This window comes from Artibeus jamaicensis, unplaced genomic scaffold, assembly GCF_021234435.1.
Source record: "Artibeus jamaicensis isolate MK-2021 breed Jamaican fruit bat unplaced genomic scaffold, CSHL_Jam_final contig_525, whole genome shotgun sequence".
In the NCBI taxonomy this organism is placed as follows: domain Eukaryota; kingdom Metazoa; phylum Chordata; class Mammalia; order Chiroptera; family Phyllostomidae; genus Artibeus; species Artibeus jamaicensis.
Genome location: NW_026521874.1, coordinates 3,518,826 through 3,543,352, shown reverse-complemented (window position 1 = coordinate 3,543,352; position 24,527 = coordinate 3,518,826). Strand labels below are relative to the sequence as shown.

Genomic DNA, 24,527 nt, shown 5'->3' with positions numbered 1-24,527 from the left:
ACTTTACGTTCTGTGAGCCAGTACACGCCCTCGATAGCTCAGGTCCGCTTACGCTGGCCTTTCCCACGTGAGCCCGACTCCTCTCACCCAGGGCGCAGAGTGTCTCCCGGGCACATTCCGGAGGAGTGGTGAGCAACATGACAGCTCTGCCTCCTAACTGGGGCTGCCCCTCTCCCCCTCCGAAATGTTCCCCTTTCAGTGCACCCACGGGACAAGGACTTGGGAGTTCCCAGCTAGGACAAGAAATAAACAGAGGATAACACGGACCCATTTTGAACTTTCGAGACAGCCTTTTCTATAATCCTCAGGGTCCCAGCACTTTCGCGCTGTGTGACCTCAGGTAAGTAACTCAGCCTCTCTGGGCCCCAGTTCCCTCATCTGGAAAGTGGAGAGAATAACAGTGTCTACTCAGGACATTGTGAGGATCAAATGAATTAATAACCCGCGAAATGCTTGGGACAAACCCTGACACATAGTGAATTGCAACAAATGTTAGCTACTATTGTGTCATAACAATACAGTCATCATCCTCAAGCGTGTTTAGACTCCAGAAGTCCAGCTCCTAGAAAACGAGGCACAAGGAAAGGCCAGAGCTGCCCATCCCCCAGTGCTTTGGGCTTGCCCTCTGAGCTACGCCCTGCTCTCTTCAAACTCACCTCTTCTCCAAATGATCGGCACTGGACTGACCCACCCAGCACACCCCAGGTGACCACTCCAGCGTCATGCTTTGGGGTTTGAGTGGAAAACCACCAGGAAACGAGCAGAACAGAAATCTGGCTGAGCCAAGGGTGTTAGCAAAGGGCTGGCAATTGGACGAGACTGCCCCACACCGCTGCTGCTACCACATTGCTGCCGCAGGCGCGGGCTGCCTGGTAATCTGGGCCTAGGCAGGAGCTCAGGGGAATAGGCCACTGGGGGTACAATTTTCCAGTCTCTCCTTCACTTTGCTGTCCCTCCCCAGATTCTCAGAGGACAGACTGGGAGGCAAGGGTCAGGATATGGTGCTGGGCCTATGGGCCCTGCCTCTCTCTGGGACACCCCTGAGACACTGGTGCCCATGGCCGCACTGGTGATGTGGGCTCCATGTCTTTCTCTCCCAGGTTCTGGCAGAAATAACCTTTGTACTGAAGAATCTCGAGAGGCTCTTAACTCCTGCTTTTTCCTCCCCGAGGGCTTCCTCGGCGATGAGCTCATCCGACTTTGTTCTGTGTGGCCCTGAATGGTTGTGTGGAGTTGGGATCCGTGTCTTGTTGCACAGACAGAGAGACCGAGGCTGGCAGTGACGGTGCAGAGCCCGTGGGGACTCGGCAAGGGAGGCTCCGGAATCCAGCCCGTCTTCCCCTGGATGGGACATACCCAGCCCGCTGCTAGTTTTTGTGGATGAGGCGGTGGAACCCAGCCGCACCTGTTTGTCTGAGACAACCTAGCAGAGCCGGGAAGTTGCCGCAGAGGCTGTAAGACTGGCAGAGTCACACGTGTGCACCCTCTGCCCCCTACGGAAAAGTCTGCCCACTGCTGCCCTCAACCGCGCTTTCCTACTGAAACTCTCTTATTAGAATAGCAATAATTGCCCACGGTGCCAGGCACCGTGCATGACTTTTCTGAATGTGTTGCCCACATGTAAGGGGTAGCTCAGTGAATTTCACACCCTAAATACACCTGCACGGCCAGCACCTGGGTCAAGAACCAACCGGTCACTAGTCCCTGGACACAGTCCCCACCCCTTCCCATCCATACCCACGAAGCGTGACTGCTACCCAACTTCTCTTCCCACATAGGAATTTTGCCCGTTTTGGGGCTTCGTATTCATGGGTTCATACGGACGCGCTCTGCCATGTGGTCCAGCCCCTTTCACTCTCCTCCGTGTGTGTGAGATTCTTCGGGATCGTGGCGTCCATTGGAGTTCACTCACTGTGGTTGCAGGGAGTCTTCCACGGGGCGAGGCCACTCCTGCTGCTGCTGGGCGTGGGATCTGCTTCCAGTTTCCGGGGAGGATTATGAACGTGCAAGACGCTGGGCATCCGTTGCTCCGTTTTAGCCTGGCTTTACCCCTGAGAGGGGGGACCAGCGTGTAGCCCCACCTGAAAAATGTGAAGCCTGAAGTGCAGACGCAGCATTTGGGGAGGGCCCTGGGCGCAGCTGGCGGTGCTTGCTGCCCCAATTCTCTGCCTTTCCGCTCAGATGCTGGCTTGAAAACTCTCACCGTGACTACAGACTGCACGATGCCATTGACATGAACTTTCTAGAACGAGCAAAACAATGGCCTCAGAAGTTGAGCCGGTTTGTCTGAGGCTGGGAGCAAGGGCTGGCTGCATGGAGGCAGGAGGAAATGATTTTGAATTGTGCACTGAAAGTGGCTACATTTCAGGGGGTGTAAAATAGAGCTCAGTGAGGCTCAGAAAAAAGCGCCAAACCCACATGCCTCAATGTCTTCTCCTGCCCGTGCCTCAGTTTCTCTCAGAGGCGTGAGGCTGGCCGTGCCAGCTGTCAAAGGCTGTTCAGCCACAGTTTTCCGGTGCCCCCCAGGATTAGATGCTTCCCACCAGTGCGATGACTTCCTGCAAAGGTGCCGGTCTGGGGCGGGAGGGGGCGGGTCTCCCTGTCCAGAGGTGACATGTGAAACATCCTGTTTGCTTCTCCATGTCCGACCTGCCACCTGCCGGGGCGGGAGAGCCACGCGCAGCGGATGCCCAGGCCCCAAACTGTTTCTCCAAGTGGGTCCCTGGAGACGGCGGCTGCCTTTCAGTGCCTGCGCTTGTTTGTTTTCAAAGGGATGCTGCCAGACCGCCACACCACCCCTGCCCTTTCATGGTTTGTTTTATGTAAAAAATTCAGGAGGCAAGCGAGGCAGGAAGCCACCTGAAACCGATTCTTCCTCCAGCAAAGACCTGTCACTGGGCTCCAGCTGTCAGGTTTGAGAAATGGGTGGGGCCAGGGTGTCCCCTCGCTGACCCCCGCCCCCAAAGCCCCGAGGAGCCTGATGGTGTTAATGATCATCGCAGACATTCAGTAGTGGACACAGGGACGGTTGGACGCCCCTGTGCGAAATGAACGGACCTCAGCCTGTGCCTCGCACCCGATAGAAAATTCACTCCAAAGGGGTCGTAGACCAAAACATAACTCTAGAAATTCTAGAGGAAGGCTTTTTCTGTGGGAGAAAAGCTTTGTGAGCTTGTGGCTTGGCAAAGCTATTTCAGACATCAAAGCACTAACTATAAAAGAAAAAAAGTGATAAATTGGGCTTCATCAAAATTCCAAGCCTCCACTCTGCTAAAGAACTGTTGAGAGAATGAAGAGACAAACCACAGACAGGCAGATGATTCTTGTAAAACACTCATCTGATACAGGACTTGTACCTAGAATATATAAAGAACTCTCAAAACTCAAAAAGTATCCCCAGTCCCTCCAAAACTAGCAAAAGACTTGCATAGGCATTTCATCAAAAAAAATCTACAGAAAGCAAATAAGCACATGAAAGATGGGGAGCATTATTCATTATCAGGAAAATGCAAACTGAAACCACAATGATGCCCTACATTCGCCCTGAAAGAGCTACGAAGGCAGGCCGTGCCGAATGCTGGTGAGGATGCAGACCAACTAAAATTCTCCTGCGTGCAGGGAAAATGGTACAGCCACTAGGAAGAGAGTTTGGGAGGTGCCTATAAAGCTGAACTCGAACTTGCCCTGCAACCCAGCGAATCCCACTCCCAGGTATTTGCCTGAGAGAAAACGTACAGAAGCCCGTATATGAGTGTTTGTGGTGGCGTTGTTCATAATCAGTCACCCACAACTGGGAACAACCAGAATGGCCTTGAACTGGTGAGCGGATCAACAAACGGTGCTACGTTCCCGGTGAAGAGAAGCCAGACTCAAGGCTACTTACTGAAGGATCCTGTTTATGTAAAACCCTGGAAAAGGCCCGACTGTGGGGACCAGAAGCCCACCGGTGGTTGTGAGGGGCCGGGGCGGAGAGAGGGGCTGACTGCAAAGACATGAGGGAGGCGCGTGCCCGTTGGAACTGTTTGGTGTCAGGACTGGCACTGGAGGGTCCGTGCCCGTCTGCTGGTGAAAATCCTGGAACTGCACGTGAACCGGAGAACACTTCTGCATGCAGTTCGTACCCCGATACCACAGAAATGAAAATAGTAATAGCCAACATCATACCTCCCGCTCTGCGCCAGACACTGTTTGAAGCCCTTGGCACGTGTGAACTCACTCAGTCCTTACAACAACTCTGTGAAGTAGGTACCGACTATCCCCAGACTGTGAGAGTTTTGTCCCCAGATCCCTCTCCTCTTCTCGGTTTCCAGCCCCCTCGGTCTGATCCCCAGGGCCCCGTTCCTGCTGTGACCCTCTCCTCCCCTGTGGCTCTCTTCTCTGTCCCACAGCCACGCAGGAAAAGCTTCCACTAGCTTGTTCCACCAAGGGGTGTGCCGCTAACAACGAGGCTTAGCAGGGATTTCAAGCTCAAATGCCTACAGGCACCAGGCAGGTGGGGTCTCACTGGATCAGCAAAACCCCCGGGGACAGTAGGGGTTTGGTGGGGACCATGGAAAGCTGGGGAGGACGTGTTGTGTCTGAAGGGGACAGTTCCTCCTCAGCGCCAGCTGCCACCAGGTGGAAACAAGACAGGCCCAGTGTTGACGGACCCTCCGACAGCTCAAGGAACTCGCGGACATGCTTATGTTTCTGCCGTGATTTAAAACATATGAGCCAGTAAGCCACATTTAAAAAAAACTTTATATACTGGTTTTACTATTATAAAGACATGTTCACCCCTTTCTTCTCCAAAGTCACCCCCAAAGTACAAGAAAACAAGATGCAAAGGGGGAAACTCTGCAGCTAGTGAAATAAGGCAACGTCTGTTGTCCAAACCACTGTATGAGAACGTGGAAAGGAGGATGGAGGAATGGAAATGAACTTGGCCCGGCCCAGGAAGAACAGACCCAAGTGCTGGAGACGTGGGGGCCCCCTGCGCAGCTCGGTTGTGCGCCGATCCCAGAAAACCTCAGGCATTGAAGGCATCGGGTACTGCAGAAGGCAGAGGATTAACAACAGGGTTCGGTGGAAAGTCTGCCTGTGAGCCAGTCAGATGGCCGGGTTGCCACCCCCAATCCTGCAGTGTCTCAGCTGACTGCCCCACTCAGCCCTCCCCTGGAGACCAGAGATGTAGCATCTGGAGAAAGTAAATCATAGGGACTCCAGAATCAGGGACAGTAGGCCGGGAGGAGTGCGGGGAGGGAGGTGCCAGAGGCTGCAAGCAATGGGTGGCACTTCAGTGGCGTGGGCAGAGCGAACAGCAAGGCTACTGCCCCCTTCCCTGGCCTTGCTCCAGAGCTAAGCTTATACTGTCCCCCCTCCCCACTGCCCCACAGAAGGCAACTGGGGGTCGTCTGTGCCATCTGAACCACCCAGCTTCTGAAGGAGTCTCCTCACAAGCGGACAAGCCATGTTCCACACTCACTCTATGAGTCATCCTAACGGACATCAGACTTTTGAGGAAAGCTTCCCACATAAAGAGAGAGTTCAGAATAAACAAATGGTGCCCTGGCTGGTGTGGCTCAGTGGATTGGGCACCAGCCTGTGAATGGAAAGGTCGCTGGTTCGAGTCTCAGTCAGGACACATGTCTGGGTTGTGGATCAGGTCCCCAGCTGGGGGCGTGCGAGAGGCAACCAGTCAATGTTTCTCTCCCTCTTTCTTTCTCCCTCCCCTCTCTCTAAAAACCAATAAATAAAATCTTTAAAAGGAGGAAGAGGAGAAGGACAAGAAGAAATAAACAATGTAGGGAACAAAACATAACTTGAAATAAATGCAAACTAATATTCTTGGAGAGATGAGACAATATTGCATCTGTGAAACAAGATAAGGATGCTCTCCATTTGAAGAAATAACACTCAGAAAATAAGAAGGGCTTCTAAGGAAAAAGAAAGTAAGTGTGGCGTAAATTGCATTTTTGGTAAAATTTCCACAAAGCTAGGTCAAAGCAACAAATAGAAAATATAATAAAATTAGAGAGTCAATTCATCAAGTCCGACATCTCATGGAAATTCCTGAAAGAGAGAAGAGGGAAAATGTAAGGGAGAAAATATATGACAAAGTTTTAGAGACTATGACAAAACACCCCTCACCCGAGTGCGTGAATTTCCAGGTTAAATGTCCACAGGGTAGCCAACCTCATTAAGTGTAACGAGACGCCCACCAAGGCACGTAGTCATGAAATTCAGAACAGCAATGATGGAAGACTCTAAAGCTCCCAGAGAGAGACACGGGTCACAGAGAAAGGATTCGGGATAAGAATGAGGTTGAATGTCTCAAGTGCAACATCAGAAGATCCGGTGTAGTAGGGCGATACCTTTTAAAGCTGGTGGGCAACTGATTTTCAAACCATGTTTCTTTACCCAGCCAAACTATGAAACAAGTGTGCAGGTAAGATAAAATCCCATTTACATGGGCAAAGTCTGGACAATTCTGCTTCCCATGATCTTTCTGGAAAGGCTATTGGAGGATGTGCTCCTGTAAAACAAGAAGTATGTACGTTAAACAAAGAGGAAGGATCCAAGAAAAAGTAGATTTGTCACAAGAAAAATGAAGTGGCCCTGGCTGGTGTGGCTCCGTAGATTGAGTGCCAACCTGCGAATCGAAAGGTCGCCAATTCGATTCCCAGTCAGGGCACGTGCCTGGGTTGCAGGCCAGGTCCCCCGTGGGGGACACATGAGAGGCAACCACACATTGATGTTTCTCTGCCTCTTTCTCCCTCCCTTCCCCTGTCTAAAAATAAATAAATAAAATCTTTATTTTTAAAAAAAGGAAGTCAATTTTCAGGATGACAATAGCTACGTGTTAAGCTGAGACCACAGCCAGTCCAGTTTGTCAAGACACCAGGCTCCAGGGGGTGAATTGAGGCTGCGAGGATCTGACTGGGTTGACTCTGTGAAAATCACACTGAAAGATATTTAACAAGTTATTGGCTGATGCAGGAAGACTTAAAGCACAGTTGCAAAGGAAGCTCAGGAAATGGGAAAGGGAGGCAACTCTTAACTCCAGGAAAAACAAAAGTTTGAAAAATAAAGGAAAATAAGTCAGAGTGCACAACTTGGCTGAAGAACACCCAGTACTTTTGTGGTGAGAGAAATGAAAACATTAAATGTAAATTTAACAAATTATTTAAGTATGTTGGTAGAATAGGGGACAAAAGAGGTTTATAAGAAAGTAAAACGGTGGGTAGCTCAGTTCGTTAGAGGGTCCTCCTGGTACACCGAGGTCGTGGTTCTGATCCCCGGTCAGGGAACGTACAACCAAGGAATGAACAACAGATCTCAGTTTCTGCCCCCAACCTCTCTCAAATGAATATTTGTTCATTATTTTTTTAAATATTTTATTTATTTATTTTTTGAGACAGGGGAAGGGAAGGAGAAAGAGTAGGAGAGAATTCATGTATCTGCGGGGGCTTTAATTATTGAGAAAAAAAGTAAAATAAAAATCATTCTAACAGAAGTCAACAGATGATGCATGACATTGATGATTCTGGACTAGATATGAGTATTTTTTAATGTGGTGATAAATACTAGGAGTAATAACTAAAAAAAATGGAAAGTGATTACCTCTAAAGAGAAGGTGGATAGGACTGAATAACCAGTTCTGGACAGGCAGTAAGGGGTACGGGTTTGGGGTGCCAGATAGAGATTGCCGTTTGTCATGTTAAGCCTTCTAACGTGATTTGTTTGACCGCATTTTATTTATTAATTTTTTAAAAAATGATTTTGTTTACTTATTTTTAGGAAGAGAGGAAGGAGAGGGAGAGGGAGAGAAACATCAATGTGTGGCTGCCTCTCGTGTGCCCCCTACTGGGCACCTGGCCTGCAACCCGGGCATGTGCCCTGACTGGGAATCAAACTGGTGACCCTTTGGTTTGCAGGCTGGCGCTCAGTCCCCTGAGCCACACCAGCCAGGGCTTTCTTTTGATAAAAACCTGTAAAGTTATAATTCTAAAATTCAATTTTAAATTTTATTGCTCTATACTGTTTTTTCTGTCCTCTCTCTTTCACTTGAATTCAGTATTTGTTTTGCTGGAGAAAAACCTCTAGTAATTCTTTCAAATATGGGCTGTGGATGAAAAGGCCATTTTACCTTCCATCCTCCCAGGTTTATTGAGGTATAATTTACATATAGTAACCTTCACCCTTTTCAGGCATATATTTCAATGAATTCGGAGAAGCCTACACAGTCATGTAACCACCACGACAAGTAGTCCCCTTGTTCCTCTCCTGCAGTCAGTCCCTTCCCCTCCCAGCTCCTGGCAACCACTGGTCTGGCGTCCGTCCCTATCATTGCCTTTTCCAGACGTCATATAAATGGCACCAAACAATATGTGGCTTCTTTTACTTAGCATAATGCTCTTGAGGGTCATTTATGGCCTTGCATTTCTGGGGACCTTTGCAATCCAAAGGGACAGTTGTCACCAGTCATCAGTGCTGCTCACCACATATTTGTGGCTGTCTGTTTTCCGGTCTTGTGATCAGAGTACTTCCTGGCTCCCTTGTGGTTGAAAGTGGCCTTGTGATTAGTTCTGGCCAATTATGGGTGAGTACACGTCCCTTCTGGGCCAAACCATTCAATTAGCAATGCGAGATCCTATTGAGCTCTCTGTCTCCCTGCGACGGCCATGGGTGACATTTTCAGAGGTCACTGCTCCATTCGCCCGAGTCTTAGGATGACTACAACCAGCAGATTCTACTGCTAACCTGTCATGGACAGGTAGCCAATAGATAGGTAGCTTGGACCAGTAGCTCACCTTCGTGGGTGTAAGCCTTTGAGATGTGAGTGTGGTTTGTTATCTCAGCACTGTCTGTACTGGGACATATAGAAGGCTTGTGTTTTCGGCTTTGGGAAGTTTTCTTTTGTTGCTGTTTTCATTACTTCCTCTGTCTCTCTCACTTTCCTCTTCCTTTCTGGAACTGTTCAGCAGGTGTTGGAACTTTTGAATATACCCTCCTTGTCCTTTTGGCAGTTTTCTGGGACAAACAGTCAGATTAATTTCTTCCCTTACTACTGTGTTTTCCAGCCGCATTTATTTTGCTCTTCAACTCGGCCTTTCCTTTTTATTAGTAATTGTGTATTTATGCTTATTTTCCAAGACCCCCACTTGCTTCTTTTCCATAATGAGTTGTTGCTTAATGCATGCAGAATCTTCTCTATTCTTTGTAAGACTATTTGTTACTTTAGAAGTCTTCCGTTTGTTCTGTTAACTTTCCCTCTGTATTCGTTAGCTCCCAGGTAGCTTCCTTCCAGAGCCCTGGCTTACTTTACCTGTTTGCTGACATCTGCTGGTCTGTAATACTTTGTGCTTGGGAATCCCCGTTTCCTTGACTGCCGGTTCCATTACAATGGGGTGATAGTAATACTTCTGACTTGGGGCGAGGAGCTGGCTCTCTGTGTCCTTGTGGTTTGCAGGGTGTGGGAGCTCTTTGTCCTTCCTGGAGTTCTCAGCTCCCTGGGGCTCTGGGGGTCAGCTGGCACTGCCCACGACTCAGCAGGAAGCGAGGTGGGGTCCTCGGCCTGGACGCCCTGCAAGCACTTTCCATTTTCCTGAAAACCACCCCAGAGACCCCCTTGGAGCCTCTTATTGTGAGCTTGGAGCCCCTTCTAGACCTCACTCTTGGGGGTCCTCTGCTTCCTGCCTTTTAAACTGTGGTTTTCCTCCTCTTGTCGCTTCTCTAATACACTGTCTGGGGATAAAGAGTGAGAACTGCACACAGCATGAGTGCGCACCAGTCAGGCGCACAGATCGCCAGTTGTAACATCAGCCTCAAGAGGTTATCTCCCTTCAGGAAACTGATGTTTATATTGTTTAATTTAAAAAAAGTATACATCCTCCTTCATGGATGTCTTTTGTGTTAAGAAACCGAACAGAAGTAGAATCCACTCCAAAAAAAAGTACACAAGTAACAATTGTTTCTTTTGGAAGTTAGAAAATACAGAATAAAAATTAAAGTCACCTCAACCAGAGATAAAAAGATAACTGGTGTTAGTTAACCTGGTACACTTTGTGATATATGCCCATTAATATATGAATGTATTTTTTTTAAGATTTTATTTATTTATCTTTAGAGGGGAAGGGAAGGAGAGAGGGAGAGAAACATCAATGTATGGTTGCCTTTCGTGTGTCCCCTGCTGGGAAGTGGCCTGCAGGGAACTGGTCTGCAACCCCGGTATGTGCCCTGACTGGGAATCGAACCGTGATTGTCTGGTTCGAAGGCCCGTGCTCAATCCACTGAGCTACACCAGCCAGGGCTTGAATGTATTTATTTTTGAAATTGATATCGAGTTACTGATAAGTTCCTGAAAGTTGTTTTTCCACCCGACAATACATCATGGAGTTCCTTCCGAGTCAGTAAATATACATTCACATCTTTAATGTGCAGCATTCTGCTATGTTTGGGGCCATAATACATCCAATAACTTCCCTCTTGTTGACATTACATTGTTTCTGTTTACGTTTGATAGATGGTACTACCATCATCATCCTTGTACATACAGCGTTAGAATAAAATTTTAGAAGTGGAATTTGCTGTGTCAAATGTGGCTGGGCATTCAAGAGTTTATCAAGAAGAAAAACATTCAGCCGAAGGAAGGCAACTCAAAGGCTGGGCCTTCAGATATTTGCAAACAAAGGTCCAAACGGTAGTTTGGGCGAGGGGTAGGAGGCACCTCGAACTCACACTGGAAGCTGGCCACCCCTGGCGACCTACTCCTCCTTAAAGCCATCTAGGAAAGGACGACTGCTGCCACTTTGGGAAGCCCTCCCTCCCTTCCATCCCCAACGCCCGCCCCTTCGGGGAGGAGGGTGGGGCAGGGTGTTCAGCTTCCACCCAAATCTGGAAGTGAAACTGGCTTCAAAGTGGAGGTCAGGGTGCTCCCGGGGAGGGCTCCGGTGGCCCTGCTGGGACTGGCCTGGGTGCTGTGGGGCTAGCGGCCTCACTGGGCCCCTTGATGCCCTGCCACCCCGACCCTCCCCACTCGGCCCCCATCCTAGGCTGGTTTCCAGTTCCTAAAACCTTGACGGCTTTCTAGAAGTGTTCATTATTAGGTTGAACCACAGGAAATTGCAGTTTCTGTAGGTCAAAAGTGGTTGAGTGCTGGCATTGTTTAGGAACCTCGGCTAGTTCAGCCTGCAGCACACTTAGTTAGCACTCATGCTGGGCTAGGTGCTTCACCTAAACTCCTTCTTGTCCTTTTTTAACAGTCACAGCTCTCTGGGACTGAGGACTTGTTCCCCGCTTGATAGGAAACAGAACTACGGCTCAGAATTTCCCCTTTCGGCTCAGGGGCCGGCTCGTCCTCCAAAGGCGCCTCTGCCACCACTGTGATGCCCCAGGAAAATGCCTTGACTTAGCAGAGCCACTTTCCACCTCTGTATTTTTTTTTTCTTTTAAGATGTCACTTACTTATTTTTGGAGAGAGAAGAAGGGAAGGGAGGGAGGAAAACTGGAAGAGCCTCTCACATGCTCCCCCACCAGGGACCCCTCCCGCAACCCAGGCATGTGCCTTGACCAGGAATCGAACTGGTGACCATTTGGTTGGCAGCTCGCGCTGAATCCACTGGAGCTACACCAACCAGCACTCAGTGGGATGTTCTCCTTAGGGACATTCCTGTGGTATTCGGCGACTCTGTCCTCTCACCAATAAAATGGGAACAACCACAGTGCCCAGCAGCTTCAAGTCGAGCTGTTACAACAGTTCCGGGCCCTACAGGAGAAAGCGGAGCCTGGGTGGGGGAAGGAGCCCCACCCCCACCCACCACGTGGAGGGCCCGCCCCGCCCGCGGCGGCGAGGCCTCTGGCGACTCTCCGACTCTCCGGAGCGCGGGGCTGGGAGGCACGGCCTGCTCTGCCAACGCCTTCCCTAGGCTACGTCACTGGCGAGTGGCACTACCTGGCCACCTTTCCCACAGCACCACGGGAACCTGGAGGAGGTCGGGGCGACGAGGGGCGGGGCTTGGAGGCGTGGCCCAGCTCCCCATTTTTTCTCTTTTTGTCCGCCTTGAGACGAAAAGGCTCCCCTGCGCCTTTAAGAGGCTGACGCGGGCAGCCGATTGGCCGAGACGTGCCGGTGACCTCACGCCGGGCCCGCGCCCTCCCCTTCACGCCCCGCGGCGCACTCGCGGGCAGTCCCGGCGCTGGCCGGGCCGGAGTCCCCTCGGCCTCGCAGCCCGCGTCGCCCCGGGCCCCGGGGGATGCCCCCGCCCGGGCGCTCCCATGGCCGCCGACGTCTTCATGTGCTCCCCACGTCGGCCTAGCAGTCAGAGCCGCCCGGTGCTACTCAAACCCCCGGTGCCTGAGGACGACGACGACTCGGACACAGATGAGCCGTCCCCGCCGCCCGCCTCCGGCGCCGCCAACCCGGCCCGGGCCCACGCGAGCGCGGCGCCGCCGCCGCCCTGGGCCGGGCCGGGCCGCGAGGAACCTCCGCGCCGCCAGCAGATCATCCACAGCGGCCACTTCATGGTGTCGTCGCCGCACCGCGAGCACCCGCCCAAGAAGGGCTACGATTTCGACACGGTCAACAAGCAGACGTGCCAGACCTACAGCTTCGGAAAGACCAGCTCCTGCCACCTGTCCATCGACGCCTCGCTCACCAAGCTCTTCGAGTGCATGACCCTGGCCTATAGGTAGAGGACCCGGAGACCCCCGCCTGCCCCACCTGCCGAGCCGCGCTCCCTTTGACAAAACAAGGGTGGGAGGCTGAGGTCCCCCGGGGGAGCTTGACTTCACACATTCCCTTTGGGTCTTGCCCCTTCGGGAGGGTTTTGGGGGGTTTGGCCTCTTCCCCTCTTAGCAGTGGTTGGGTTCTTCCGACTTACAGTTCCCCATCCGGGCCCTCCCCTCTAGTGCCCCGAGGCCACCGATTTTGCACTAGAAGGAGGTGTAAAGACAGGCTGCACCTTGTGTCCCTCGACTGTAGCCAGCCCTTCCCCGAGACGCTTTGTGTTTCCAGCAGTCAGGTGGTTAAGACTACCTGTCCAGGGGTGGTTAAGTTCAGGTTCCAGTCTTGAACGGGTTGCGTAAACTCGGAGGAGACTGTTTCCTCCTTTATAAAGAGGGGATGACAGCTCTGACCTGTGTGGCGCCGTGGGTTGGACGTGGTCCCGCAGAGCAAAAGGTCCTGGTTCTGTCCCAGGTCAGGCACATGCCTGGTCTGTGGTTCTGTCCCTGTAGGAGTCGGAGGAGAGGTAGCCGATGGATATTTCTCTCTCTCTCTCTCCCCCTCTCCCTTTCCCTCTCCCCCCTCCCTTCTTCTCTCTAAAATAAAAGGGGGGAGGCGGCTGACAGGGGTATCCTCTGCACTGGCTGTTGTGGAGATGGAGCGAGACAAGTACAGTGCTTACTCCAGGGTCTGGCTCGTGGTTACACCCTCCGAAATTCCCAGCAGAGGGACATCCCCCTTGTTGGGAAGCCCTCCCCCAGCTTGGGAGGGGGCCAGGCGTCTCCTAGGAAGACTGCTGGAGCCCTGCTGTAGGAGGCGCAGCCTGTCCTCCTGGCGCGTTGGAGGGTTCTCTGGCCGGCCCGGAAACATTATACGGAGGTGTCATTGTTGAGGGCAGGCTTCCCAGACACCATCCTGACATGTGGGCTTGGCTCAGGGCGCAGGTCTCTTTCCTTTGCCCCTGAAACGCCCGGCCCTCCCGTGGCACTCGCTGCTCGCCCAGTGCAGGTGTGAGGCGTTTGTTGTAGGTAACTTCTGCCACGGCGGCGGCGGCACTTCCTTGCACGGCTGCAGTGCAGGGGAGCCCCGCCCGGCACAGGGCACAGGGGAGCACCTCTGCCCAGTGGGGTTAGGGATTTATAACTGCACTGGCTGGGGCTCTTAAGTCTACTCTGCACGCAGTGCAGGATGTTTCCTGGGAGATTCCAGAAAAGTGTCAAGATGGAAGTGGGAACACTCCCCCCCCCACTTTTTTGGGGGGGTTGGGGAGAACCATGAGCCTGGAATACATCCAAGTTAAAACATTACACATTTACCTGGGATTATGAAGTTAAAACACTAGATACTGGGCCCCGGGTGATATTCTCCTCCTCTGGAATAAATGATTAATCAGTCTGTTCCTTTGTTATGTTCCTGAAATGCCCCCACCCTCCCATTTCCTCTCCAGCGTCCCCGGTGGTTTGTTTGCCACTGGCTGCTTCCCCGCCCCCTTCCCGGGCCACAGGTCTTGCTCTGCTCGGCTTCTCTGGTCTTGCCAGTTTGAGCTGGCGCCGGGCCTGAGAAGACGTTCTGTTTTGTTTTTTTTAACCAGTGGTACTGAGATTGCAGCCCTTGCTCCCGCTGAGGTCGTGAGCCCCTCCACTGGAGTCGGACCTGAGTGGACGGTGGCAATCGCTGCAGGGCGAGGTGGCCCTTTTACACCAGACTGGGGGCGAGTGGCAGGAACGTGTCTTACTAAAAGCACTAATCTTCTCCCTTGTTTTAACATAAACGGCATGTATGGGGGGGAATGGATGCTGAGTTGCAGGAGGTGTGGGCTAGACAACTCTCACCTAAGCTCTGCCAAAGGGAAAAAATCACCCAGTCTCCCTTTTGCCCTGTTTGGATAACCTATTATTATTAAATAACACCAAGGAATTTTAGTAATGGCATCCCTCCCCACCCCGCCACTTCTTTCAGAAATATTTGGCGGCTGGCCATTGCTTAATTAACTTTCTTGATTGCAAAATGCACCCCTAGTTTGGTTGGAGGCTTACCTTGTGCTTAACACCTCCCACCCGCTGGCTCTCTGGCTTTCCCACACAAGTCCTGCTGCCGCGGGTCTCTGATGGCTGTCTGTGTCAGTCTCTCTGTGTGGGGCTGGCTTGGATGGCCCCCGAGCTGAGTTGGCCATGTGGAGCCTGGGTACAGAGGAATGACTCAAAACCTGCCGTCCGGGCTGTAGCCTCCGGCTTGCAGGACGCAGCATGAGAGCAGAGGGGAGTTTCTGGCCTCAGCCACCCTGACATGGTCACTCCCTGGCTTCCAGGAGAGGGTGGGTCCAGGTGGGGGCAGCCAGGGAAGACGACCTAACCCCAGAGGGGGTCTAGGTCTGCCTGGCCGCCCCCGCTCCCCCCCCCCCTGCACTGGGGCCAAAGTCTCCATAGGCGAGTCCTGGGTTTCCCCCGCCCCCCTGGCCTGGAGGGAGGCCAGCGGGCCTCCTCTTCTGTGGGACCGTTTCTGGCCTGGGCTCTTTCTGACCAACTTCCTCTCTGTCCCCTGGCCTCGTTCTAGCTGCCTCTCTCTCTTTGGTACACTCTGTGCTTTTTTTTTTTTTAATTTGGTTTCCTGTAAACTGCTGCCTTCCAGCTGTTCCAGATGAGGTTCAACAGCTCTTTGGGGGAGGAACCAAGTTCAGGGGAAGTTGCGGTTATTTTCCCCCAGTCCTGTGAAGAGGTCTAGGGATTATGGCCTGTTCCTGAACATGCAAAGTCTCGGAGTCCTCCAGGGTCTTTCGCAGGGCCGACCTTGGGTGGGGAAATAGGGTGTGTGAGGAATGGGGACTCTGAGTGCCCAGTGGCCCACGTGGGTAAATGACAGCGCTGATGGGACCCCAGCTTTACGTGGCTTCCTTGAAACCTGTGTCCTCCCCACTCTGATGTCAAATAGCCCTGGAGTGAAACACTTTGATTTCGTCCAACATCGTAGTGCTCAGTGATTGGGACGTTTTGGGGGGAAAGCCGCTTCCCCCCAAGGCAGAACTTACAGGATAGAAGCTGCCTTTCTCAGCCTTTCTGTCGGCCACTGTACATGGGGAGGGTTCGCTGGCGAGCGGGGGGAGCGTCAGGATCGACTGAGACTGTCTGTGAATGTGCCTTGTACCTGGCAAATTGGAGGCCAGAGGAGGAGTAATGGACTCGTGGAGTCCAACGCTGCGTCCTCGTCCAGCCAGAGCTGGGTGGGAGCCCAAGTTTCTCTCATGTAACCTGAAGGAAGTAATGGATCTGACCAGGGCCTTGTACTGGGGGGGTTTCAAATAGCTGCGGGTCATGTAATACTCAGGTGGGGTGGGTTGCCCATGCTTTCTAAGGCTCCACTGAGGACCCCCCAAATGTAATTCGGGTCCTTGCCCTCTTAGCATTGTAAAGAGTGTCACACGCATCAGTCACTCACACAGACTTGGAAGGCCTCTGGCGCATAGCTTTTTGTGGTCGGTTTTGCTTTCACTTCTCTGCCTTTCCGCGCAGCTCTTCCTTCGAGAGCCTCGGTGTGGACGCCTGTGAGGGTGTGGACGCCTGCGAGGGTGACGGTCCTTCTGTTGTGTCCAGAAAGGAGCAGTGGCTTTCTGCACAGGGGGCTTCTGCCGAGTGGAAATTTGAGGAGACCTCTTAATTTGGGCCTTGGGATACAAGTTTCTAGACTGTGACCTCGAGTGAGTGTGGCCTGTATGGTCACCGCCTGTTCCTGACCCAAGGCAGGAGGAGTCCCTGCCAGATGGAGGGAGCGGCAGGGATTACCGGTCAGTGCACCGTGCCCTTCACATCGTAAGCTTTGCAGAGAGGGACTTTCCGACGCCAGGCCTGGTGGCGGGTGTAAATGGGAACCGGCCAGGCCGATGACTGAGTCTGCTCTCCTCGAGCGTGCCGAAGACCGTGCCGAAGACCGGCAGCTGCTCCTGTCCCGGGCTGTCTGCGGTCGTCGTGCGGTGTGTGCACGGTCTGCCGGCACAGGGCTAGACCCGAGTGAGGGCTGCGAGATGAGAAGGAAGGCTCTGTCCTCAAGCGGCTCGCAAACCTGGGGAGGGACAAGCAGCCCGTGCGCGACAGTCAGCAAGGGCTGTGGTAGAGACTGGGAACCAGGTCCGCGGCAGCGCCCAGGGCGGACGGAGACCAGACCCAGGGCGGGAGCAGGCACAGCAGCTGTCGGTGTGGACGGTGTCCCCGACAGCAGGGCTTCCCCTGCACCTCCCCTCCCCTTGTCACCTGCTGAAAGTTGTGAAGCAGGTTCCCCAGCAGGAAGCCCCCTTTTCACCCATCCTCACCTGTTCAGTGGTCCGGGACCAAATTTCCTTTTCACGTGGAGGCTGCCTGGCTAGCTGCCGTCCTGAGGAAAGGCGAAGAAGGGCGATGAGATTGGGAAGAGCCTGGGACAGAGGCCAGAGGAGGGGGTGGCGGGAGTTTACCTGCTGGGGCAGGGAAGGGCATTCAGACTGACGGAGCCCCGCTGCGTCCTCGCTTCCCCTTACGCCCCCTTGTGCATTTCTCACAGTGCCGCTCTCAGGCGGGTGGTGGTAGTGGTCTTATTTTTCATATTTATAGAAAAGGAAAAGGAAAGGAGACCCGAGCTTAGAGGTGAGTGTGCCTTGTCACCGAGGGGTCAGGCCGCTCGCCCCAGGCGGCATTGGGAGCCTGAGTGTCATCTCCCTGAGCTGCGCACAGAAATGGCAGCTTTGTTAGCAAGGCTGTGAAACTGCCAGTTCCGCCCCTCATGGCAGGCATGGGTCTGAGACGGGAAATGAGAGCCTGGGGCAGCTCTGTGCCCTCCGTGGCTGCCCGTCCCCACTGGTGAAACCCTTCTTCCTTCGAGGCTCAGCCTGACTGCCAGTCGCCCCAGTAAACCCGGAGGGAGAGATCACAAGGGTCACCGGTAAATCCACAACCTTACCGACCCTGCCTCGTGTCATCTGTCGTGGGCGGACCTGGCCGAACTAGCCGTCCCGGAGCCTGGAGTGCCCAGCACATAGTGGGTGACCCAGAACTGTCTCACTTTTTGGACTATAAGATGCACCCCTCAAATTTGGGAGGAAGGCTGTGCGTGTCTTACAGTCCGAATGTAGCTTACCTGGCTAGTAAATATAGTTTATATTTACATCGGTGAAATATTATGGCATTAAATATTTTACCACATTTTTTGCTTCAAAAAGTTTTTTCCCATTTTCCACTAAAACCTAGGTGCGTCTTACGGTCCCAAAACTGGTACATACGTGTGGGGTTGGGAAGGGAGGCTCGGGCACCGGGCTTGCTCCTGGCAAACCTTGTTTACCCTCGGCTGCACACAGGCGGGCCGCCTCCATGGGAGCGTGCTCTGGGGCGTGTTGGTGTGGGTGGGGCGGGGCAGCAGGCCAAGGGCTGTTGCTGGGTGGTGTGCGTGGTGGCCTATGTGGACTGTGGCAGTAGCCGGAGTAACCCCTCACCCCCACCAAGAGGCCCGCATCCTAGTCCCCACAGCCTGTACAGATGGCAGCCTACGTGGCAAAGAGGAGTTAAGGTTGTCGGTCAGCTGCTTTCAAAATGGGGAGACTATTTTGGGTTATCTTGGTGGACCCACGGTAAACTCGAGGGTCCTCCTTAACAGCAGAAGAGGAAATCACAGGAGCGAACCAGAGAGAGCAGAGGGAGGAGGACTGGGCAGGGTGCTGTGGGCTTTGAAGCTGGGGGTTTGAACGGGCGGGGGAGGCCTCCTTGAGAAGCTGGGGGGAGGAACAGGGGCTTCTTCAAGAAGCTGGAAGTGGCAAGGACAGCTTCTCCCTGAGACCATCCGAAGGAATGCAGCCTGCAGACATCTTGGTTTTAGCTGTACAGACTTATTTCAGACTTTGCCTTCTGGGACCCTCAGGCCATATACATCGGTGGTGTTCCAGCCTTTAGTGTGGTCATGGGATGTAGCAGCAGGAGGGAACTAATGCAGACTGGTCTCCAGAGTTCCCTGGGGTGATGTTTTTAAGCACACGACCCAGGTGTAAAAGTCTTCTCTCTTCCAGCACTGGGCAGTGCAGCGGCCTGCCCCGGAGTCGTATTGGGGTCCACTGAGAGTACCAGGTGCCAGTTCAGGGATCTGGTGGTGGGGGATCCTCGCCGTTAGGGGCAAATTCTGTAAAATGGGCCTTAGCCTCGCTCCCTAGTACAATCCCCACAACAGGGTCCTGTAGAAAGAGAATTTCATTCATTTTTTAAGAACTTACGTAAGGGCTGGAGAACCGTTCAGTGTGAGCTCCCACCCCTGGAATTGACTCCCTCCTTGGGTGTGATACGTGCAGCCCAGGCAGCGAGGAGCTCTGGAGGTTCAGGCCGTCTCCCGCTGGAATTTTTTCTGTACCTAGTGTTCAGGGCGCAGACTTGCGTTTCAGTCACAGCTCTCTCGGCCACGTGGATCAGGGACCCTCCTGCGAGAGCCTGTGCGGTGGGGTTATTATTGCCAGTGTCAGGAAGGGTGCTCGTGACCTCATGACTCTGAGTCCAGGGCCCTCCAGCCCCCCTCGGTGGAGGCTGCAGCTGGGTTCCGGGCGGCTCCGGGGCCTCAGCAGGGGTGCCGGCCCTTCTTCCCTGGTACACTGCCCTTAGGTGACGGGTCTCCTCTCAGGCTCTGCTTTTCTTTGTGGTCTTCTGCTGCCACCAGCCGGCTCCCACACCTGCTGTCCTGTTCTTCTCTGCTTCAGAGCTTCTGCTTACTGGCACCTCTGCCTGGGTGAAGCCTGCCTGTGGCCTGCGTTTCCACGCAGACCTCGTAGAGAACTGCCTTGTTACCATCAGTGCTCTTTGCCAGCTATCTAAGTAAACTAGCCTTATAGCCTCCAATTCAGGTGTTTGGGAGGGAGGCTAGCCAGCTCCTCCCTCTCCAAACAGACCGTCACCAGCCACTGAGCAGGAATTTGGCCCTGGTCTTTGGACCGGCTCTTCCTAGCGCAGGTGAAGAAGTGTTCATCGTCAAGTTTCTGTGTGTGCCAGACACTCCTGTAGCCCTTGGGGACAGAGCAGCAAACAGGACAGATGGCTCATCTCCCCTCACGGAGTGTGTATTCTAGTAGGGGAATCAGTAAGCAAAGCAGATTTGTATTGTTTGTGCAGCGAAGGACACAGCAACAGAGAAGATGGCACGTGACAGCGTGGGAGTGGGCAGACGCTTTATCTCGTCCCAGAAGTCCTTTGAGGAGGTGACATTTCAGGTTGAAGTGAAACCTGAGTGGGTAGCCATTCCAGGCAGTGAAAGAGCCCTAGGCAGAGGCCCAAGGTGGGATGAAGGGCCCAGTCGGGGCCGGACGGAGGGCCAGGAAAGCGGGGAGTGGTCAAAAGGCTGAAGCCGGTGGGGGCCCTTCTGGCCTCGGTGAGAATTTGGGAAGTTGTGCTCCTCGAACTGGGGAAGGGGTTTGTTGAGGCCGCTCTGCGAGACTCGAGGGTAGGAGGCCACAAGTGGACATGGGGGCCCGGGGGACCGCTGGCGCTGTTTCTCAGGTGGGGGTGGCAGCGGTGGGGGTGATGAGAAGTGGCCGGTTGAGGCAGGTTTTGCCCTCATGAGTGGGTCGGACACTCGGGATGGAAGGAAAGGAGGGGTCAGCAGTGACGCCGAGGTGTTGGCCTGAGCCCTGGGAGCCACGGCGGACGTGAGGGCTCCCGGGATCTGTGTGGCCACCGCTGCCCTGTGCACTCAGCTTGGCTGCCTTGGGCTGCCCAGACGGCTGGAGCCGTGGGCGGGGCAGCTTCCCCTCGAGGGGGCGGTCAGTGGCGGGGGTGCGCCATGGTGACCCAGTCGGGTCCTCCCTGCTCCCGGAGCAATCCCCCACTGGGCCCTGGCCAGCCCAGGCGCCCTGGGCTCTCCTGCCCCTGCTGCTCCGTCTTGCCTCCGAGGGGCCGACTGGGGAGGGCAGGTTTTGGAGTTGCAGGCTAGCTTTCAGAAAGTACTGTTTTGTCCTGGTGAAATATTCAGTGTCTGATATCCCGAGTGGTATTTTTACTCAGTTCAGGCTGGTTGTGGTGGAGGAATAGTGCCAGGTCTCGAAAGCCCCGAAGAGGTGGTTCCGGATCTGGCTGTCCTGCTGCGTCATCAGAACGTCTGCTAGAAGGAGGCGGCGGGGAGGGTTCTTTTGGTGGCTCCAGAAAGGTGTCTGAGATCTGGAAAGAGAATTCCAGAAACTGAATGTCACTAGCTTCTGAGTCTCCGAAGTGAGCAGAAGGACCCGACTGAGGACCAGTGCAGAGGCAAGCTAAGCAAGAGCTCGTAATGGGCCTGCAGTGAGCGCCAGGGTCCCGGTGGGGACAGAGCTCTGGGGGGTTTCAGCTCCCTTGGAGGGGGTGGCACAGGGATTCTGGTGGTGGGGTGCCTGCTGAGGACCCCTCTTCTCTGAGCAGGAGGGTCCGTTTGGAAAGCGGGTTCCGAACCCTTCCCACTGCAGCTTAAGGGCCTCTTGGTCGGTCACCGTGAGACTGACTCAGTCACCAAAACAAGAAGCAGCTTCTTATAGACAGTGAGGGAATCAGGCTGGTTTCCTGATATTTACCCAATCTTTCTAGATCAAAAACAGAAAACCCTATAGAACCTCTTCACACGCTCACGTGGCGACCGGCCCACCTGCGAATGTCCTCCTTTGGCTCGTGGGACCCACCCAGACAGCTCGATGCTGAGCTTTAGAGTCAGTTTATAAATCCTTTTGTCTATTAAAATGAAACACTTGCACTGAATTTTTAAAGCCGTGTGTGATTACATCAGTTTGCTCGTTTAAACAGCTAGTTTCTGGTTGAGTAGCAGGGTCTTTTGAATTGCCGCCTCCATCTTGCAGGCTGTCAAATGGCCTTCTGCCTCGGAGCAGCGCCCTTCCGCTCACACAGCCTGGTGCTGGTGGGGGCTGTTCAGCAGCTTTACCGAGGTGTAACTTACCTGTCACGAAATGCACTCGCTCCAAGGGCCTGGCTCCCTGAGTTTCCAGCGCTGTGGTCCGCGGTTGCAGTCCAGCTGCAGGACTGGACCCCCCGCCCCACTAAGGCCCCTCCTGCCCGGGTGCGGTCGGCCCCAACTCCGGCTTCAGCCCCTGACAGCTCCTCTCTGCTTTTTGTGTCCACGGGTTTGCCTTCGCCAGACATTCCACATCGGGGGAGTCCTGCTCCACGTGGCCTTTTGTGTGTCTTCACCCGATGCGGTGTTTCAGGTTAGCCCGTGATGGTGCTGTTGTTGCTGAACAGTGTTCCGTCGTGTGAGTGTTTTCTGCATCCACTCGTTGACAGCCATGTCTCTGAGGGAAGCCTTCATCATCGGGCATCACCTTTTTGTCCCCCGTGGCGGGTCCTCTCAGAGACTGGGGTAGGGACTTCCTCCCGCAGCGTGGCCAGGAAGCGGCAGTGAACTCGATTGGCCGGCACGGGACAGCGGCGCCGTGGACGGACAGCCCGCCCCCCCAGCCCCTCTCAGTCAGGTCGCCCTTGATTGTAAAAGGGGGGGGGTGGCAAGAGAAGGGGTTTGACTGGGATCAGGGTTACCAACCTTATTTTTTCTTTACGGACCTAGTGTTTTTTGAGAGATGGTGCCCTAGAAACAAGTTGCCTTGAGCAGTAAGACAGAGCAGGCGGCCGGTGTATACCATGGCCCGGCGCATCCAGAAACGCTCTGCTGAGTGACATAAACAGGTCCCACCCGAAAGAGCCAGTACTGATCCCACTCACATGAAATTCTAGAATGGGCGCAGCCAACCCGTGGGGAGAGAAACCGCGCCAGCACTTGGCTCTGAGTGGGGGCCGACCGGGAAGAGGCAGGAGAGAAATTCTCGGTGATGGTGATGTTCTGTATGGTCTAGAGCCCTGGGTACAGATCTGTTGGAAGTCACTGAGTGATGGAAGAGGTGTGCCCTTTATTGCATGTAAATCTCTCCAAGACCAACAAGGACCAGTGAGGAGGACGGGACCCCGGGTAGCTGGTGTCACACGGGCTGCTGGGTTAGGGGCGGAGCGCGCTGGTGTCCGAGTCTGGCTTTGAATCGGGGGGCGCTCCCACGGCGGGGCCTCAGGACCCCTCCCCACGCCCAGGTACCGAGAGCCCCAGGCGGCTTCAGTTTTGTGCATTGCGTCTGTTGATATTTGCTGTGGTAGAAGTGAAAATGGAGGGAAATTTAAAATACTCGTGGAAGCATTTAAAAATAACAAATAACATCTTTTTTGTAGAAAACAACCTTCAAAAAAATTATATGAGCGACGTTGTTTTACCCATTTACAAGGCCCCGAGCTGATGTTTAGCTGGAAGACAGCGGCGCCTCTCTGCTTTCGCATCCCTGCTGTGATAGTGTGTCTGGAAAACTGGGAGAAGTCGGATTTATTTAAAGAATGACTGCTGTGGCTTTGTCCTGGGTAGATGAACACTTTGCTCACTGATTTTAGGGAGAGGAGAAGGGAGGGAGAGAAACATCCATCGCTTGCCTCCCATATGTGCTCCTTCCAGGGACTGAACCCACAACCTAGGCTGGTGGTGCCCTGACTGGGGATTGAACCTGTGACCTCTTGGTGTATGGGTTGACACTGACTAACTGAGACCACGCTGGCCAGGACAACCAACGAACGCTTTTTTAAAGGGTGAATTAAATAGGTGAGCCTAAACTGAAACTGACTTGGTCTCCACGAAGGAAGGGCACTAGGGAGCAGTGGGGTCTGCGGCAAACTAGAGAGTGTTTCTGTCCACCTGGCCTACAGGGAGTGGCCGTCACTCAGTTCCAGGTGATTCTCGCTACTTGGGATTGTGGGCCCGGCTTCCTACAAGATCTGGCATGTTTGAAAAATTGGAAGACATCTGAATTTGTATGTGAACTCTTAAGTTTTGGTTCAGTCTGTAATTTACTCTCTGAGTTCAGGTATTAGGTATTCTGGGGAAATGAGTGTAATGTAGGTTGGCTTTAGTTTAGAAGCGAGTCTTAGCCTAAGAGGTAAAGGAGCATGGCGTGCTCTTCGCCGCAGGCGCAAGGTCAGTCTTTTTAGGTGTTCTCGCTCTCGCATCTGCCTTCTGCCCCCAGCTCTGTTTAAAGTCACAGGACCGTAATTTCCTAGGTATAAAATCTAAGACCGTCTGCCCGGTAAACCTCAGAAGTGTGCATGCTCCCAGTGGACAGTCAGTCCGAGTTATGAGGAACCCGGGCAGTTGTCTGGGTCATCTCGTCTTGCCCTGGCCGGGGGTGGGGGGGGTGGGTTCAGCCGACTGGAATGTCGTCCACACACCGAAAGGTCAGGTCAGGGTGCAGACGGGAGGCAACCAGCCTGTGTTTCTCACATCAGTCGTCCCCCCTCCCCGCCCTCTCCAAAGTCAACAGAAACATCCTCAGGTGAAGAATAAGTTAAAAAGTAAGTGAATAAATAAATAATCTTGCCTTGGGAGTGGAGGGTTGCTTATCCATTTTGTGAAATCCTCGCACCAGAGGTTACTCTTAGCTTTACGTTCTGGTTTGGACTAGTGGCCTTTGACCTCACCACCACGCTTGATTGGGTGGGGGGAGGAAAGGTATAGTAGTTTGACTTCAGACCGTTGGTTTACTTACAACGGGAACAAAATGCTGACTGTAAGTTCGACTGCGGAGGCCTCTCTCCTGGCCCTCGGGGAAGTTCCTAACCTGCGTGTTTGGCCTTACGCCGCAGGCCTCCCTCTTCGCTTCCCCAGCGCGAGTGTGTGTGTGTGTGTGTGTGTGTGTCTGTGTGTGATTGCACACCTGCTTGCGGAGGTGGGGGGAAGGGCAGGCCCGCTTTAGAACCCGCCCCCGACATGCACTCTCACGCATGAGTATGGCTTCTGCCACCACCTTCACAAGTTTCCTACCCTTCCTGGA

General features: G+C 53.6%; 1 protein-coding gene and 1 long non-coding RNA gene across 4 annotated transcripts in view; one reads left to right on the top strand and one right to left on the bottom strand.

The window, feature by feature from the left end:
- Window positions 1-12,125: 12,125 nt before the first annotated feature.
- Window positions 12,126-24,527, top strand: part of MLXIP (MLX interacting protein) — a 41,281-nt gene continuing 28,879 nt past the window's right edge. For 2 of the 3 annotated variants that reach the window (XM_053669622.1, XM_037160867.2), the window contains exon 1: window positions 12,126-12,668. In XM_053669622.1, coding sequence (XP_053525597.1) covers window positions 12,256-12,668 — 413 coding nt within the window. In that variant the 5' untranslated portion in view covers window positions 12,126-12,255. Of the gene's footprint in view, window positions 12,669-19,218; window positions 19,893-24,527 lie in introns of those variants that run through there. The other variant, XM_037160868.2, reaches the window with a different exon arrangement.
- LOC119060678 (uncharacterized) lies at window positions 12,662-16,863 on the bottom strand. The gene is made up of 3 exons (XR_005084643.2): window positions 16,136-16,863; window positions 14,740-14,883; window positions 12,662-13,209 (listed from the first exon to the last, which is right to left on the bottom strand). It is a non-coding gene; the product is annotated as an uncharacterized LOC119060678 (long non-coding RNA).